Genomic DNA, 18302 nt, shown 5'->3' on the forward strand with positions numbered 1-18302 from the left:
TAAATTGGTTTGATTGATTTTTCTTTCTCTCGGTTTAGTGTTTTCCGTTATTTTTTAGGGTTTTTACAGTTTAATCGGTTGATCGGTTTTTTTTTAACACCCCGAGTACCATCAATTTGGATTGAAGAATGAAAATAAAAACCAATAAAACTTTTTATAAAAGAACCAAGAAAAACATATTAGAAATAAAAAAAATAAAGATCAAATTGAAAAATATAATATTTGATAAATTGGGATTGAAGGACGAAATTTAAAACAAATAAAACTTCTACAAAATAACCAAGAACAAAAATTAGAAATAAAATAATTAAGAACTAAAATTGAAATACCAACAATAAAGAGGGTCAAATTATAATTTTCAAGGGAGAACAAAGAAAAGAAAATGAAATAAGAAAGAGAGGCCCACCAACAACAAACAGTTCCATCAACATTGACACGTGCTGCTCCACAAGGAAGAGGACAATGCAACGCATTTAACGAAACGACAAAAAAGTATTTCTTGAAGTTGAGAGTTGCCACACTCACCACAAAAAATGAATAGGTGCCTCTCACGCATTTTCTGGTATCATACACGCTTCTGTCTTTTGTTTATATATATATATATATATATATATATATATATATTCAAATATTAAATTGTTTTTGATCTGATATGGTAATAATAAAAAAATTATTGTGAAAAGAAAAAAACCCCTTGAAATTAATTTAAAGTTTTTTTATTTTTAATGAAATTTTAATTATTTTACTATATTTTTTAATTTTTATATTTGATTAAATATCAAATTATCTATCGGCTCTATATTATAATAATAAGAAAGCTACTATGCAAATATAAAAATAGCCTTTGACGTTCATTTTAATTTTTTTTCTTTTAATGATATTCTCGTTATTTTATTGTATAATTTAAATAGAAAAGGTTTTATTTATTTTTAATTAAATAAATAATAATAATTAATAAGCCCCGTAAAGAGGCTACCATGCTCTTAAGAACCCTGGACAGAGAAATAGCGGTGAATAATATTAGATTTATTTAGCTTCTTTTAATACGCTTTGGATGTTTTAACGTTGAAACACCTTTTCGTTTTTCCAACAACTTCCCTGATAAGCTAGATCCACGTCAGACTAGATGACGCACAGTCACCCTCCCCTCACTCTCCTTCCTCGCAATCACCAGACTACTACACAACTCCAATCAACGCCGTTCAATTAACACCAGTAAATCGTGATCCCATCAAATCAATCCGATTCAATGGATTTGCTTTTATACGTACAAGCATATAAACCCAATCCTCACCAACCATAACAGCACAACTCAATCGATTCTAGCGAGCGTGAGGAAAAAAAATAAAATAAAAATCACCTTCTGTCTTCCACTCTTTTCAGTGTAGAAACCTTCTAGTCTACGACTACAATACAATGTCCGGTGGCGGCGGTGATGCTCCACTTATCCCGCCCGCGAATAATGGCGGCGAATTTCTACTCTCTTTACTCCGAAGACCTAACCACCACCCAACACCATCGCAGCAACAGCAGCAGCAATCTCAGTCTCTTTTTATGACCCCGCAATTACAAAATCACAATCAAAATCAACATAATCCTCAGCCTCAGCCTCTCGGTTTTGATCCTGCAGTTGCAGCTGTTGGCCCCAGTCTACCTGTACCGTCTCGTCAAGTGTTGCATCCCAACGGCCGTGATCTTCTCTCTAATTCGCCTCCTCTTTGGCCCCATAATCTCGGCTTTCCGCAGAAAAACAATGCTTTTCCTCACCCCCGTGGAAATCAATGTTTAGCAGAGGATTTGCAAAGATTAGGGTTTTCAAATGTGGAGACTAGAGCTAATAATAATAATAATGACGATTCGATCCAGCATCTACTTCAACAGAAGCAACAGTTCGAGCAAAAGCTACAGTTCGGCTCGTTTTCGAGTGAGATTCAAAGCCCTGCTGAGGTTTTAGTGAATGCGAATTTGGTGCGAGAAGTAGGACCAGGGGGCAGAAGCTTCAATGGATTGGAAAGGAATAGGCATCTCGAGAAGCAAGCAAACTCGAATTCGAGGAGGAATTCTGAAGTGCGACAGCCAGGAGGCAGCAGTGGAGGATGGGGAAACCAGCACCGAAACCAACACCTGCACCAGGAACAGCACCGGAATTATAGGTCTCCGCCTCCCGGGTTCTCCAATAAGCCTAGAGGTGGAGGGAATTGGGATTACGGAAGTAGGAGGAGAGAATTAGAGCTTAATATTACCAGGGAAAACGGAGATTATAGTGAAATGAATAATGAGAAAGTGAGGAGAAGTGAGGGGTCAGTTGAGCTGGGGCTTACGAGACAGCTTGATCGTCCAGGTCCACCTGCCGGTAGTAATCTGCATTCCGTTTTGGGTTCGGAGATTGGGGAATCCTTGATCAATTTGGATGGTGAAAATGGTGAAGATGGAAAGGATGATGGAGGGGAATTGGATGATCTTGGTGAAGAGCTGGTGGATTCTTTGTTGCTTAATGGTCAATCTGAAGGCAAGAAAGACAAGAAGCAAAGTAACAAGGTCTGTTGTTTTCTTTTCTATCTGGGCATTGAGTTTTAAAGTCAGTTACTTTATGTGAATCTTTTAATTGTATTTGATGTTCTAGGAGTTGAAATTTGAAGTAACTAGGAGTTCAATATAAATATGAGGGCGCTACTGTAACTATATGAATCTTCCATTAGTTAACTAAATTATATACCTTGATGGACATTCTCAGTCGACGTTCTTAATGAAAACGGAATTGAGGTTAGTGTAAGAAAATATAATTATTGCTTAGTAGCTGTTTCTAATTCCTTCTCTAATCGTGAATCTGTTGGATTTTCTTGCGGTTTTGATAATCAGGAGTCTAGATCAGATAACAGGGGGAAAAAGATACTTAGTCAGAGGATGAGAATGCTTAAAAAGCAAACGCAATGTTGTTTAGATATCGACAGACTAAATGCTGCTTTTCTTGCAATTTATGAGTCATTGATACCGCCAGAGGAAGAAAAAATGAAGCAGGAGCTATTTTTGATGTCACTGGAGAAACTAGTCAACAAGGAATGGCCTGAAGCTCGATTATACCTATATGGTTCAGGTGCAAATTCATTTGGAGTTTCAAAGAGTGATATAGATGTTTGCCTCGCAATTGAGGATGCTGAGATTAACAAGTCTGAGGTCTTGTTAAAGTTGGCTGATATATTGCAGTCAGGCAACCTCCAGAATGTGCAGGTAAATGAGATTGCTGTCCTTTTAGAGGATTAATGAATTCAGAGATAATGCAATAAATGCCATTTAACTGTTTTGGTTTTCTTCAAACTCCTAGAATGTTTACTGGGTAAAAGAAAATGACTTCTGCTAGAGCTCCCCAATTGAGTAGCCTGGCGTGTTTTTTAGAATATTATATGCAGACGTTTAAAATTAGCTTCCAGGCATTCTGATGAAGTTCTATCATTCTCAAGGGTAGACCCTGTTTTTTTCTTTTATAATTTAATTTTATACACGTTAATTCTTTTAGCTGAATGTTAGGATTTAGTTTCTTAGCATGTTTACCTTCTATTAACTAGTCTTCTAAATGCAGTGCCCTAATTAATGAATTACCATTGATAGTTTCTAAGGTAGAATCACTCTGGAAGATAAGAATATGATTTTTCCTACCTGATAATGAGTTCAAATATCATTTTCCCCAAATCCTGTGGACAATAAAACACATGCATGCACATACAACCTAGTCTTCTTAACTATATTGCCATATTGAAGTTGTAAATTGCAGAGCATGCAGATTAAATATGCTAAATGCTGCAGATGCTTGGGGTTACACCTGTTGTGTTTGTGGATTATGTTTGATACGATAAACAGATTTCCAATGTCCACCCTTAGGATTGAATGTTAACGAGTAATTTTAGTTAAAGAAAACTTTATTGATGAAGGAAATGGATTGTACAAATAGAGAAAAAGACATCTTTCAAATGAAAAACCCACACACTAGGACAATTGGAATTTGAGAGCCCTGAGCCATCTCATCACTTTGAAATTTGAGTGTCCAGCAAAGAAACCCCCGGAGAGGCCCCCATAGTGGAACAGCGTAGGGGTGGCAGTTCCCACAAGAATTGTTTTTGAAATGCTCCATTCTCAAAAAAATTATAGTTCTACTCCATCAACAACTATCAAAAAGGAAAAAAAGCTGCAAAGAAAGCTTACTACCATAATGTCTTGATGTCTTTCCATTTGTCCAAACCCGTCAAATAGATCAATAACAACTCCTCCTCACTTGTAACATCCCCCGTCATATTAGGGATATGTAATACGGATAATTAAAAGATATTTAACACAGATGATTATTTTTAAACTATCTTGAATTGCGTAGTTTGGTCACTGGCCGCCATTTTTGGGTTTGACGAGCTGTTTGCGTTGTATTTATGCCTTTAAAATGAAAGAGTTGTCTGGTGTTGCATTTTGTTGCATGTGATGTGATAACATAAATAGATTACCATGGCAACTCCATGATGAAAGGCTAACTAATTCTGCTAAAGATCATGTTGCTGCTTACAATACTCTGCAACTAGCCAATTTAGGTGATCTATGAACTATAAGCTGATATGATGCCTACCTTAAAGTGCTTGAGAAGTAAACCTTAGTAATAAATATAACATGTTACCAATTATTTTGATATTTTTCATTTTATTGTTTGGTTGCCTATTCTATTAGACATCTTCAGAGGATTTTTCTCTTGTTGCAATTAGGTAATGAAATGAAAATCATTTGATAAGATGGTAACAGCCGTGATCTACAAATTGCTGCTTTGGTAAATTTGTTTTAGAACCATGTTATTACTACAGTTGTGTGTGCACAGACACATTCACACATGTGGGCCAATTAACGTCCTTATTCCTGTTACTCACACATTCAGGATGCGTCTTCATTTTGTGTGTATTTGGCATGTCAATTCGGTGAACGGATTAACCTGGGCAATTTATTTTCTCAGTGTTTTGTGTTCTCCATGCTTTTTTTTTTTCCTAGTCCCATTTGGGTCCTTATTTTTCAGTATTCTGTTGGGAGTGAATATGTGTTTTTCCTCTCATTTTAGTAACACTATTGTCAAGGTATTAATGAGTAATTATTTTGTAAGCCTAGTGATATGAGGTCATGGAACTACTATGTGCCATTACATCTTCATGGTGAGTTCATGTTTCTGCAATTTTTATATTAAATTTTGTTTGCAAGTGTTTGGACGACTCTAAGATGATCAATGCAATTTCTATTGACTTGTGCAGTTCATTCGCTTAGCCATCTTTTTTCAGCTATGTATAATCTAGAGGTTTCTCAAAGAAATAATTATCTTGTTTGGATAATCAATCAGGTTAAAAGTAAGAACGTGCTCTGAAAAAATAAGGTAGAATCCTTTGTGAGATATAAAGTGAGAGCATGCTCTCAGAAAATAACTTAGAGATATGTAAGACAACATTGGATCCTTATATACCTTGTCAATCCAGTTATAACTTAATCACTATCCATTTCTTTCTTAATATGATGTCTTATTTTCCACACTAATTGATCCTGGTTTATTCTCCTTAAAAATTGCTGTACTGTTAGGATGTCTTGTGACTCTTGTTTGATTTATTTTCGAGTCCATAATCCCATTACTTTGCAGGCATTGACTCGGGCCAGGGTTCCCATAGTAAAGCTTATGGATCCCGCGACTGGCATCTCCTGTGACATATGCATAAACAATGTTTTGGCTGTTGTGAATACAAAGCTTCTTCGGGATTATGCACAAATAGATGTCAGATTACGGCAATTAGCTTTTATAGTGAAACACTGGGCCAAGTCAAGAGGAGTCAATGCAACTTACCAAGGGACCCTATCTAGTTATGCGTGAGTCATCATTAAGAATTATCATATTTTGCTGAACTTGTCATGGGCCTATATGATCTAAAGACATCTATGTTCGCTTATTGAGTTTTTGTTGCCTGATATTTCTTTCTTTTCAGGTATGTTTTAATGTGCATTCATTTTTTACAGCAGCGTAGACCTGCTATCCTTCCATGCTTACAGGTCTGCATTTCTATTCTGCTTGTTTATTTAGGAATTCTAGATTGGGTCTTTTTTAGCATTTCAGTTATTTTGACATATCAGTATGTGGTCATATCATTCTTTAATGTGATTATTCCCGAAGGTTAAGGGAATTGGATGTTCTTTTGATTTCTTTCACCCTTATTATATTTTACTTCAGTTGAATAGATGAATGACCCAAAATTAATAGCGTGGGAAATCTGAACCTTTTGCTGGTTATGTGCTCAGGATTTCAATTTTAGTTAGTGATTACTTCATAGGATGGTGTTCTCTGTCGTGGTGCCAAAATGTTGTCTTTTCAGCCTTATATGGTACTTGGCATTATTTTGGAGGGAGCATCCAAGAGGATATTGAGTATCATCCTCTGCTTTGGTTTATGAAGTGAACTCTTGCCATATTCTTGTATCTGATTACGCTTCGAAAAGTAATGTATTCTTCCTGAAATAAGTACACTGAATCAGTTTGCTGATGAACATTAAGTGGTTATAATTTTCTGGTAAACTCATTTTGGGGCACAAATATTTTGGACAATAGCATTATTCAGCTTCAAAATCTTCTACCTGAACAAAGCATTTCCAAGTGAAATTTGTTGCTTGTTTTCTTAGTCTTTGCTGTAAATGTCTTTATTGTGAGGTGCTCTCTTTCAGGAGATGAGAACGACATACTCTGTCACTGTAGATGACATTCAATGTGCTTACTTTGATCAAGTTGAAAAACTCCGTGGTTTTGGATCTCGAAACAAGGAAACAATTGCTCGATTAGTATGGGCATTTTTCAATTATTGGGCATATGGTCATGATTATGCAAATGCTGTTATATCTGTTCGTACAGGAAGCATACTCAGGTGATATGTGCTTTCCAGTGTCTTTTCATAAGATTTTTATCTGCCTAATTACGAGACTTGATTGACAAATATATGCCTTATGATTATTTTTCAGACATTATCACAAACTTTATTTTTATTTAAATTGGTTTCGAGAGTTCAAAAGGTTTTCTTTCTGCTTATACTTTATAGTCAGCTTGAGATGTTACGTTTGACTGACTGTAATACTGTGATTATCTTTCTACAGCAAACACGAAAAGGAATGGACAAGGAGGATTGGGAATGATCGCCATTTGATATGCATAGAGGACCCCTTTGAGATATCTCATGACCTTGGTAGAGTCGTGGATAAATTCAGCATAAAAGTTCTGAGAGAAGAATTTGAACGTGCTGCAGATATCTTGCAATATGATCCAAATCCCTGTGCAACGCTCTTTGAACCCTATATTCCCAGTTGACTGACTGGTCTGTGCTTGGAAAAGCATGATAGATGTATTTATGGACAAGTTATACCTGTCGTGTAAAGTCGCTTTCCTAACGTCCTCCTCATTTCCATCTATGCCTTTTGTTTTCGTATTATGGGTTTTTTTTTTTTTTTGATTCTTGTCTCTGGCACAGAACTCTTAGTTTTCAGAATTCTAAAAATCCCAAGTTCAGGTTTTGACAGCCGACCGGAAAGTTGGAATTGGAGTAAGTAACATAACTTTAGGAGAGTATCTTCCATTGTTTCGTAGGCTTCTTCCTCCCAGGTTGGTTTATGTGAAGCTTTTTCACTGTTGGGGGCATTTACAGAGTATGAGTATTCCAGGAATGCAAGGATCTTTAGAATTAACGATGATTTTTTCTGTTTAAAATATTTTTTTTTAATGATAATTCTTTATTCTTTTATTACGTTCATGTGATTGAATCAGGAAAACTAATGAAGAGTTTTGACACTCAAATTATTGGATATTAAAGTATCAGACAGTGACTGCAAAAAGATCAAGAGGGTGTTTGATTATGTGGCTATTTTGTTTTTAAAGCAATTTATAGAAAAAAACTGTTTGGTAAACTATAAAATGAAATTTATTATTTGTGGGATTTAGTTTAATTTGCGTTTACAATGCAGCTTAATTGAAAGTAGCTTCAATGCTTCTCTTTTTTATATAGAGCTTGTTTGGCAGTGTGGTTGCGGGTGTTTTTTAAATAATTTTTCGTGTTAAAATGCATGCCAATGATATTTTTTTATTTTTTAAAAATTATTTTTGACATCAGCATATCAAAACGATCCAAAACGTACAAACCATATTAAATTTTAGCAAAAAAAAAAAAAAATTCAATTCTTTTAGAAACGCGGGTTGAACCGTGTTCCCAAACATTCTGTAATATAAGAGTATTCACTCTATACTATTTACTTTACAATTAATTCATTTCTTTTTGTTTATTTTATAAAAGTGAACAGTGAAGAATGGCAAGACTGGATCCGACCCAAATCTAAATGTATTAGATTAGGTCCGACCCAGTAAAAAAGATCTAATTTTTTATTTTATTTTTAATTGTGTTTTATTTAAAAAATTAGTGTTTAACATTATTCAATGACACTACATAAATTAGAAAGAGATCGCATGATGATGTAACATTTGCAGAATTTGATTGTAATCCTAATTTTATTCTTGATGATATTTTACTTGATTTTGTTGCACGCTTAAAAAACCAAGAAAACTGTAGTTCTTATCGGATGAATTTCATACTAGATGAAATTGTAGATAGTTTAATGGAACAATAAAAAATATTTTATATAAAGTATTATTTATTTCATGATATAATAATAGTAGTTAAATATACAACATTTAAATTAAAAATCATCAATATTAATATATATCTTTTTTAGTTATTTTATAATCTCAATTTGAAAAGTATTCTTAACCAAACACATTAAATTATTTTTTATTTAACTTCAAATTCAACCAATCAAATATATATAAATATTAAACCAATTTTAATTAAAAATATTTTTTATAAAATAAATTTTTTTAAATTATAATTATAAAAATTATTACAATATTAAACACAAAGAGTACAGAGGAGAGAACCAGACAGTACTTCCAAGTTCCAAGTCTTACCCGGTAAGCCGGTAAGGAAGTGCCAAAAAGCAGAGCAGCCATAGAAGTATAGTATAGTGCCTTATCTGAAACAGACCCCTCCTTCCTAGCTTCTGTTGTCGTTCCCAAACTAACACTAAAAAATGGGAGTCAATGATACAGACTCTGACAAAACCCAAGAAGAAGAGCAACAAGATCTCCCAAAAGTAGTGCTCTTCAGACCACCCCCAGCCTTTTCACTCATTGGCGAAGAATCCTTTGCATCCAACAAATTTCAATTTTTGAAAACCTACGACTCCCAACTCCCTCTAGACCAGTTCTTGTCCACTCATTCTCATTCCATAAAAGCTATCCTTTCCTCCGGTGGTGCACCCGTCAACGCTGACATCCTCCAGCTGCTTCCAGAGGTTGGTGTGGTTGTCACCACTAGTGCTGGTCTTAACCAGATTGACATCCCTGAGTGTCGCCGCCGTGGTATCAAAATTGCTAATGCAGGCTACGTGTATTCTGCTGATGTGGCTGATATGGCTGTTGGTTTGTTGATTGATGTTCTGAGAAAGGTTTCGGCTAGTGATCGTTATGTGAGGCAAGGGCTTTGGGCTGCTAAAGGGAACTATCCTCTTGGTTCTAAGGTTTTGATCCGTGAATCTTCTCTTTATATGGGTCACTGTTAGTTCTTAATGACTTAAAAGAATGATAATTGGAAGCAACACTAGATTTTAAGTTAGTACCTTTTGGTTTATTTAATTAATTATGTCTAATTCTTGAAATGAAAAGGCTCTGAAAACATTTGTTGATTTGGTTTACTGCATCGCCATTCCATTTCTTGCCAATGAAACAAAACACCACCAGCAGCAGCAGATCCTCAATATCAAACTAGCTGCGGTCGGCTATCTTGATCTTTTGCGCCTTTCCGCATAACGAAACAAAATGGTGATAAAAATGGACCCCTAAAAAGGTTCAACATCAGCAAGTTATCGTTTGATTGAACTAACTAATTGTGTCTGATTATATGTATTCTTTGTGTTTGGTAATTTCAGCTCAGTGGTAAGCGAGCTGGAATTGTTGGATTGGGAAATATTGGATATGAAGTTGCTAAAAGGCTCGAGGCCTTTGGTTGTTTTGTTTCGTACAACTCCAGGAAGAAAAAACCGAATGTTTCGTATCCGTTCTACCACGATGTCTGTGAGCTTGCAGCTAATTGTGATGCTCTCATCATTTGCTGTGGATTAAGTGACGAAACCCGCCACATGATCAATAAACAAGTGTTGTCAGCACTGGGGAAGGAAGGAGTCATTGTAAACATTGGACGTGGGGCAATCATCGATGAGAAGGAAATGGTGAGGTGTCTGATGCAAGGGGAGATTGCAGGTGCTGGCTTGGATGTGTTCGAGACTGAGCCTAGTGTTCCTAAAGAGTTTTTCGCAATGGATAATGTTGTGTTGTCACCGCATAGGGCTGTTTTTACACCTGAATCTTTGAAGGATTTAAGCCAACTTGTGGTGGGGAATTTGGAAGCTTTCTTGTCAAATAAGCCTTTACTCTCCGAATATGTGGACAGCGAATAATTCAACTCGTCGGTTTGCAGGTCAGTTTGTTAATCATCTCTTGTATGATATCTGTTAATCAGTAAACAAATTTCTGAACAAAGCTTCTTTACAAGCAATCTCTTTTGCCATCATAAAGAAGTCAATCTCTTGCATGGTTATTATTCTGATGTTGGATAATCAAACCTATCTCCATTTTGGTAAATCCTGTTTGATTCCTTCCAGTGATTGTTTCACATTCTTCTGCATGCATACCGATCATAACAGTATGATATGACTGCAAAGCGAGTGAGAAGATAAAAGATGAAGAAGTCTTATCATCATGGTTTTAAGAGGGGGAGGCCGTGCGGAATTACCTTCTTATCAGAATTATCTGGATGCTGGTTGCATCCTAAAATCCTAGCCATGGCTTCTCAATTGTTCTTAATGGCTGCAAACTTGATGAAGGAGCAATTAACCTAGTGTAGATGAGGGAGCCAAAAGAAGAAGAAGAAGAAGATATATACCATTTAATCAAAGACTTCTTAAATATATTTGGAGTCCCTTAGGCTAAAAGGGAACGCCAAGATATTCAGACATTGAAAAAATTTTCCTCGAACAGTCTCAAAACATGAACGATTGCGAGAGCCGCGGTGCTAACAACGTTCAACTAATTGTGCTAATTTCATACAATCAACATTCATCTAGTCAACGTGGCATGAATCTGATGCTCCGAACGACCATGAGAGCCACTCCTGACCTTTGATTCTGGAACATAGCCCCAAAACAAAAACATAAATTTCAAGTATCTTGAGTTGAGGACTCCGTGCCTAAAACAGCCAAAGAGAAGGAAATGGTGCAGTGTTTGGTGAAAGGAGAGATCATTTTATTCATGTAGATTCCTTTTACAAAATTAAAAGAAATGTAATATAAAATTAGAAAACAAATAAAAAGAAAAATTAAATAAAAGACAATGAGAAGCCAAAAGAATTCACCAAAATATTGAAATGATGTCCATTTAAATTTAAAACATACACGAGTAATAAAATTTCAATTTCAACTCACTAAAAGAAATCAAAAATAAAATTTAAAAATAAAACAAATATTATTTTGATTTATTTTCAAATAAAAAATACTTTTAAAAATAATTATTATCACAATATCAAACGAGCTTTTAAATATAAACGATGTCTATTTATTAAGAATTGGTTTTTGAATTTTTTTTTTATAAAGTTATCTCAATCTTATACTCATGGTCATGGAGTTTACAAATTAACCCAATTTAATTAGGTTTTTTTATTGTTATTTTAAAAAATTATTTTTTAGCCTCTTCCTTTTATTGGGTTTTTTGATACCCTATGTGACCTTACATCAAGTTTTATTTTTCATTGTTATTTTTTTTGTTAAAAATAATAATTTAAAATATATTTATGAGTTTAAATAATATTTTTTTATTATGAAGTTTGCAAGTTAACTCAAAAATATTTTTTATTTAAATATTTTTTTAAAAAAATTATTTTTGATATATATACATATACATATATACATATACATATACATATACATATATACATATACATATACATATATACATATATCAAAATAATAAAAAATATAACAAATTTTTTTTTTAAAAAATTAAAAGTTTTAGAAACACAAGGTCAGCACGTTCCCAAACGCTTCTATAATCTCTTTTATTGTATAAACCCTGTCGCTGTTTTATGTGTGGAATATTAATTATCCTTTTCTTTGGTAATCTCCTCCAAACATTGAAAATGGATTGTAATGGTTATCATCAAGAAAATCATGATCAAAACCTTTTCCCAAAGCCAAAAGTCTTAGTTCTTGAACCACCACCAGTCTTCAAATATCACGAAGACAAACTCTCCCAAAAATTCCATTTCTTGAAAGCATGGGACTCACCACTTCCTTTAGACCAGTTTTTGACTACTCATGCACACTCAGTCCAAGCTATTCTCTCCCATGGAACCTGTCCAGTCACCAACAGCACTATAAGGCTGTTGCCATCTCTGGGGCTTATTGTCACCACAAGTTCTGGACTCAACCAAATCGACTTGCAAGAGTGTCGTCGGAGAGGGGTATCTGTGGCTTATGCTGGAAGCCTTTTTTCTGCGGATGTTGCTGATATAGCAGTAGGGCTGTTGATTGATGCGCTGAGAAAGATATCGGCTGGCAATCGTTACGTCACCCAAGGATTGTGGGCTAACAACGGAGATTTTTCTCTTGGCTCTAAGGTGAGGGGTCCTGCAGAAAATCTTGTTAGGCACCTGAAAAAAAATTTGTTGATTCTCAACGAGACAAGTCAATTAGGTGTTGAAATTAATGGGAAAAAGGCATATTGTTAGGAAACTCCTGGAATTTGGAATATCTTTTTGAATCATTTTTAATTTGATTGAAAGCTTGAGAATGTTTCGAGTCTTGTTTGGTGATAAACCATAGAAATAATGCCTCTCAATATGTCATCTCATATAGCAAAAACTCACTGTTTTGTACTGCGATTTGGGCTCCTTTCAAAACGCGTTTTGAGTTGAAACGGCATCAAATTGATGCTTGTTTGAGTGTTTTTCCGATGTGAGCATGCCAAAACTATGGAAAACACCTAAAAATGATCAATTCGGTGCTTTTTTTCAGACAAAAAGCACTTTGAACTACATACCAAACACCCACGAATTTAAGCTTTCAGATCCTAGAAGTTGGAGTGCTTACTTCGGTTCCTCCCACCCCAAATGTCTACTCTGTTGAATCTTTATTTTTCCTTTTCTTTTCCTTTAAAAAAAAAAAAAGGAATTGCCATCTTATATGCTGATAATTGAATTATAAATATCCTATTTCTGTGTATTGATGGCTGTAATTTGTTTCTCCATAAGATGTTGATGTTTGTTATTTCAGCTGGGAGGCAGGAAAGTTGGGATTGTTGGACTTGGAAGCATTGGCCTAGAAGTTGGAAAAAGGCTAGAGCCCTTTGGCTGCAATATCTTGTACAGCTCAAGGAACAAGAAGTCATCTGTATCATACCCTTATTATTCCAATGTCTGTGAACTAGCAGCAAACTGTGAGGTCCTCATAATTTGTTGTGAATTAAATGATCAAACTCGTCACATGATTAACAAGGAAGTCTTGCTAGCATTGGGGAAGAAAGGATTGATCATTAATGTCGGACGCGGGGCAATTATAGACGAGCAAGAAATGGTGAGGTGCTTGATGCAAGGAGAGATTGCAGGTGCCGGATTGGATGTGTTTGAGAACGAGCCTCATGTTCCCAGTGAGCTCATTGCATTAGACAATGTTGTCCTGTCACCGCATAGAGCTGTCCACACTGAGGAAACTTTGATGGCTTTGGTTGAACTTGTGATTGGGAACTTGGAAGCTTTCTTTTCAAATAAACCTTTGCTTTCACCTGTAATATTGGATGAATGAACAAAACAATCTTTCTGTTTGCAGCAGCTGGTTAATCTGTCATGAATTAATTCAAGTATTTAGACATGGATATTACTGTCATTAAATGTTTAATTTCATTATTGAAGCCCTTCAATGCTTCATTGTCATGGATACACCTTGCATCTTTTTGGAAATCGTAAAGTTACTGACTGGTGTTCGCTAACTCTCGAGGTCGAAGCACCAATCAACCTAGCTAGCTACTTGCTACACTAAACTTTTAGTCTCATCGCCAATTTTATTCAATCACAACGTTCACATGTTTTCTCCTTGTAATCTTACTTTTTAATGATATTTCATAACATTTATTGAAGTTGAGCAAAATTCCTATTCTAAATTGGATACGTCAAGTAAATTTTTCGAGTTGAGAACATGTTCAAATTTAACCTAGAAGTTACTACTCATACTTTTTTTTTTCCTTATTATTTTTGGAATCTTTCTCCATTTAGATTGAAACTTTTAATCTCATTAGAATTTTACTATTTAGAGTGTATTTGGTACTGCGGTAACTGTTGTGATTGTGATTTAAAAAAAGTTTTATAAAAAGTACTTTTAGTTGAGGTTGGTTTGAAAAAATAGATGTTTGGTTAAAACTGTGGTTGAAATTGAGGTTGAAGAAAAAGTAGTTTAATATGTTTGGTTAATAGTACTTTTGAAATTGAGGTTATAAAATAATTTTAAAAATATATAAATTGATATTGATGGTTTTTAATTTAAATATTGTGGATTTAACTATTGCTATTACATCATGAAATAAATCATACTTTATATATATAAAAAATTTATTGTTCCATTAAACTATCTACAATTCCATTACGTACAAAATTCATCCGACAAGAACTACAAAATTAGGTAAAATATTATCAGGAATAAAATTGAAATTACAGTACAAGTAAATTTAATTCACCTTAAACTAATTTTTAAAAAAACAAAAAAAAAATTATTGTTCACGTTCACGTGAACAGCGCGAGTGAAATCAATTAACTGCATTGATTAAAAAAAAAAATTGTTCAGTGAAGCACAGTTCTTTTCTTGTAACGTGCAGGAAGCAGCTCCTAGCTGCTTTCTTTTTTCTTGCGTTTCAAACGCAGTATTTCATGGGATCCATGTACAGTAACAAGCGTTTGTTAATTAACCAAACAGCTTGCAAAATTTGGCCGCAAGAAATGTGGACGCCACCACGTAGCCAAACAGATTTTTAAGATGTTTGAATAGCATTTCAGATTATTTTTTTTAAAGAAGAGATTGATGAAATAAAAACTTTTTAGTATGAGAACTTTAGTTTCTTTCTCTACAATTTAAAATAGTAATTTTTAAGGTTTAAGAAACTGTAACGTTTTATACAATTTTTAGTTTCTTATTATATATATTTATCATAATTGAATTAACTCCAAGCTGGACTAGGAGAGCAGGTGGGATGGGAATTGTGGTTGGTTTTTAGGCTTGGAGCACAAGTCCAGCTACTGAAAACTACTGAGCTCTGGACTATTTCTGTTTCCTTTGTTTAGAATCATGGGCCAGCATAAGTCATTAATGAATCTTATGATTCATAAATTAAGTCCCTCAGTCCTGTCTAGACCCAAACCGTGATACAGTGATGGGATTTTTTTTTCATGGAAGCAGCCCATGAGAAAACCATGTCTAATAGACTCGAAGAAACAGGAACAGCAACAAAAAGAAGGCAATGACAAATACAAGATGCTAAAGATTAAAAAGAAGGATGAAATTAAAAAAAAAGTTGGAGAATTTGAGTTAGTTCTAGTTTACCTGTCAAACCTGGGTCATAAGACATGATAACTCCATAAAAAATAAATAAAAAAAATTATAAAGTACAATTTCAAATCAACCATATATTAAATGATGAAATTAAAAAAAATATTCAATTAACAAAAGAACAAGTCAACCTGGCTAACTCACAAAACTTGTGACCCAGGTCATGAGATCGTGATAACCCCATAAAAAACAAATCAAAAAATAATTTTAAAACTCAATTGATAATCAACTCAATATTAAAGGATGAAGATGAGAAAAAAAAAAAAGAAGCTAAGTTTGAAAGTAAAAGAAAAATAAGTCCTCAAAAGTTTTGATGACTATAGTGAAAAAGATTTTGGCATTTCATTAGTATATATTAATGGATATGAATTTATTGGTATAGCTAGCTTTTATAAATTTATTAATTGACATGTAAACTTTGAACTTCATGTTTGCATGAATTTGAAGTTGTCACAACATTGATTACATTGATTTCATTTGATATCACGTGTAAAGTTATTAAACCCAATTCGATCCATGACTTAGCATAAGGCTTGGGTCATGAATTAAACGAGTTAGTCCAAGTTGATTTATTTATTTTTATATAAAAAAACTGATTTTAATTTTTTTTAAAAAAGTTAAATTGAGATTTGACTAGGTTGTGGGTTCACTTGTCGGGTCAATCTAGTTCAAACGCCATATCAATCGAGTTAAACTAGGTCAACTCTAAGTTAATCTTGTGTTAAAACTCGACAATAGCTATGAGTCAGGTTGACTATGTCCTGAATCAACATGTCGTGCCAAGATATATTTTATAACTATGATCTTATGCGAAATATTCAATCAATTTCTTTACAATCAAGTAAACACGAAATAAGATAATAATTAGAAAGGTGATTTCTATTATACAATGGGTTGAGTTAATTTTTTTTTAATATAAAAACAAGATATTCAAGCTCATTAAGATGGTTTTAGTGCCACTACAAAAGGTTTCATGATGATACCGATAAAGGTTATACACGCCATCAAAGTAACAATCTCAAAAAGCGAACCAAACAAAATATCTTGAAGTGAACATCTCATATTTATATTTAATCAATTAATTTATTTTTATTCAAAAACAAAATATCTCGAGCCTGTATTGGGCGTACACCCAGCTAGTGTTGGGCATGCATCCCAACATCCTTATGGGCTCAAATTACCATGTCCGAGCTCAACATACTTGGATTCAGATAATGCATCTGAGTCTACTTTCACCTCTAATGGGCTTTAGACAACTTGCCTGAGCCCAACACTCTCTTGAGAATTTTTTCAAAACCCCACGCTAGTCTTTCAATATTTTATACTAATCTAATACATATTATTTTGAGTAGAATAACTTAAGATATCACAAGGGTGGAGTTACACTTTAGTCTCTCATCTCTACAAAAAAAGAAGACATGTGGACTATAAATACACAATGAATATTTCAAACTCAAGGTTCACAATCTCTTTATGCTTTATATTTTTAGCATACATATTTCTAGAGTCTTTCTCTCTAAAATATCATTGCACATTTTCTCTCTACACAAATACTTATTTAAGCATTTGAGAGTTCTTACATCTATATAAAAAAAAACCTTTTATAGGTATTAGCTACTAACCACCTTAGCTTACCAAGCACCAGACACCAGCTACCAACCCTCTTGGTTAAGGGGAATGGATCAAATTGCTAGAACTGAGAGATTAACCGATTATCCAACATATAATCCTTGTTCCTAAGCTACTTGGACATTTTAGAACCTTATCATTGGCGCCGTCTATAAGAAACTAATGAAAAAGCCATCAGTTTTTTTTCTATAACTTGTTTTGGACATTTCTAGGCCATTTCATGGCACACAACTAAGACACACTTAGGCTAGGACGTGAGACAACTCTACCTGTTACCGCGAGCACTTCTACCCAACTAGAGCTTTAACAACTCACTAGTCAGGTATAACTCCTCACTCAAGTCGTGTTGGCAATCTAAGGGAAAAATCAAACCTTACCACCCAACAAGTCTTGACACCCTTAGTAACACTCAACGCCCTTATGCCACGAGCATCGACCGTGCCAGGTACTCATAGACGATCTACCTAAAGGAGACTAGATAAAATGACATTCATAGAAGTCCTTTAAGAGGTCACTCATACCATTGCGATATCCATGTACAAAGCTGGTAGTCCAAATGTACTTCCCTTAGTTACCATGAGTGGACACTAGTTACCATAATTGTCATTCCATACCAAACTCCTCAAGCTCCTAAGAGCGTAACAAATAAAAGACTAAGAGATGATTTGTATATGAGCATACCTATGAGAATATCTACAACTCCTATCAATGAAGGGGTTCTCTTTTATCCAATTGAATATTGAAAACTCGACTATCTAAGAACTACATTTCCATAACAATGATGGCTTAGCTGACCCAAGGAAGCATGTACAAAATGTGCATGATAACTTAGAGTTTCTCATCCAGGATAATGACTCAATATGCAAAATCCTCCCCACAACCTTCCAAGAATCTGCGCATACATGATACAATAATTTGGAGCCAAGCTCTATTGAAGGGTTTAAT

General features: G+C 34.4%; 3 protein-coding genes across 4 annotated transcripts; all 3 read left to right on the forward strand.

Moving 5' to 3' along the window:
* The first annotated feature begins 1079 nt into the window (after nucleotides 1-1079).
* Nucleotides 1080-7780, forward strand: LOC7494023 (UTP:RNA uridylyltransferase 1). The gene is made up of 6 exons (XM_002301276.4): nucleotides 1080-2538; nucleotides 2860-3228; nucleotides 5648-5871; nucleotides 5988-6051; nucleotides 6717-6913; nucleotides 7140-7780. Exons 1-6 carry the CDS (start codon nucleotides 1417-1419, stop codon nucleotides 7348-7350), a joined length of 2187 nt encoding a protein of 728 aa, XP_002301312.2. The 5' UTR covers nucleotides 1080-1416; the 3' UTR covers nucleotides 7351-7780.
* A 1229-nt stretch (nucleotides 7781-9009) lies between these two features.
* On the forward strand, nucleotides 9010-13557 carry LOC7494024 (glyoxylate/hydroxypyruvate reductase HPR3). 2 transcript variants are annotated; one of them, XM_024596045.2, is made up of 3 exons: nucleotides 9010-9605; nucleotides 10014-10561; nucleotides 13410-13557. In XM_024596045.2, exons 1-2 carry the CDS (start codon nucleotides 9117-9119, stop codon nucleotides 10539-10541), a joined length of 1017 nt encoding a protein of 338 aa, XP_024451813.1. In that variant the 5' UTR covers nucleotides 9010-9116; the 3' UTR covers nucleotides 10542-10561; nucleotides 13410-13557. The 2 variants fall into 2 exon arrangements, with proteins under 2 accessions (XP_024451813.1, XP_002301313.2); XM_002301277.4 differs by lacking the exon at nucleotides 13410-13557 and having other exon boundaries at nucleotides 9011-9605; nucleotides 10014-10725.
* Nucleotides 12206-14069, forward strand: LOC7494025 (glyoxylate/hydroxypyruvate reductase HPR3). The gene is made up of 2 exons (XM_002301278.4): nucleotides 12206-12754; nucleotides 13410-14069. Exons 1-2 carry the CDS (start codon nucleotides 12221-12223, stop codon nucleotides 13935-13937), a joined length of 1062 nt encoding a protein of 353 aa, XP_002301314.4. The 5' UTR covers nucleotides 12206-12220; the 3' UTR covers nucleotides 13938-14069.
* The last annotated feature ends 4233 nt before the right edge of the window (nucleotides 14070-18302 follow it).

This window comes from Populus trichocarpa, chromosome 2 (assembly GCF_000002775.5).
Source record: "Populus trichocarpa isolate Nisqually-1 chromosome 2, P.trichocarpa_v4.1, whole genome shotgun sequence".
Lineage (NCBI taxonomy): Eukaryota > Viridiplantae > Streptophyta > Magnoliopsida > Malpighiales > Salicaceae > Populus > Populus trichocarpa.

Bases quoted from the DNA above. Each gene is read 5' to 3' on its own strand.
- LOC7494023 (XM_002301276.4), top strand. From the start codon at position 1,417: ATGTCCGGTGGCGGCGGTGATGCTCCACTTATCCCGCCCGCGAATAAT. The intron at 2,539-2,859 runs GTCTGTTGTTTT...TTTGATAATCAG, and splicing joins ACAAGAAGCAAAGTAACAAG to GAGTCTAGATCAGATAACAG. The intron at 6,052-6,716 runs GTCTGCATTTCT...GCTCTCTTTCAG, and splicing joins CTATCCTTCCATGCTTACAG to GAGATGAGAACGACATACTC.
- LOC7494024 (XM_024596045.2), top strand. From the start codon at position 9,117: ATGGGAGTCAATGATACAGACTCTGACAAAACCCAAGAAGAAGAGCAA. The intron at 9,606-10,013 runs GTTTTGATCCGT...TGGTAATTTCAG, and splicing joins ACTATCCTCTTGGTTCTAAG to CTCAGTGGTAAGCGAGCTGG.
- LOC7494025 (XM_002301278.4), top strand. From the start codon at position 12,221: ATGTGTGGAATATTAATTATCCTTTTCTTTGGTAATCTCCTCCAAACA. The intron at 12,755-13,409 runs GTGAGGGGTCCT...TTGTTATTTCAG, and splicing joins ATTTTTCTCTTGGCTCTAAG to CTGGGAGGCAGGAAAGTTGG.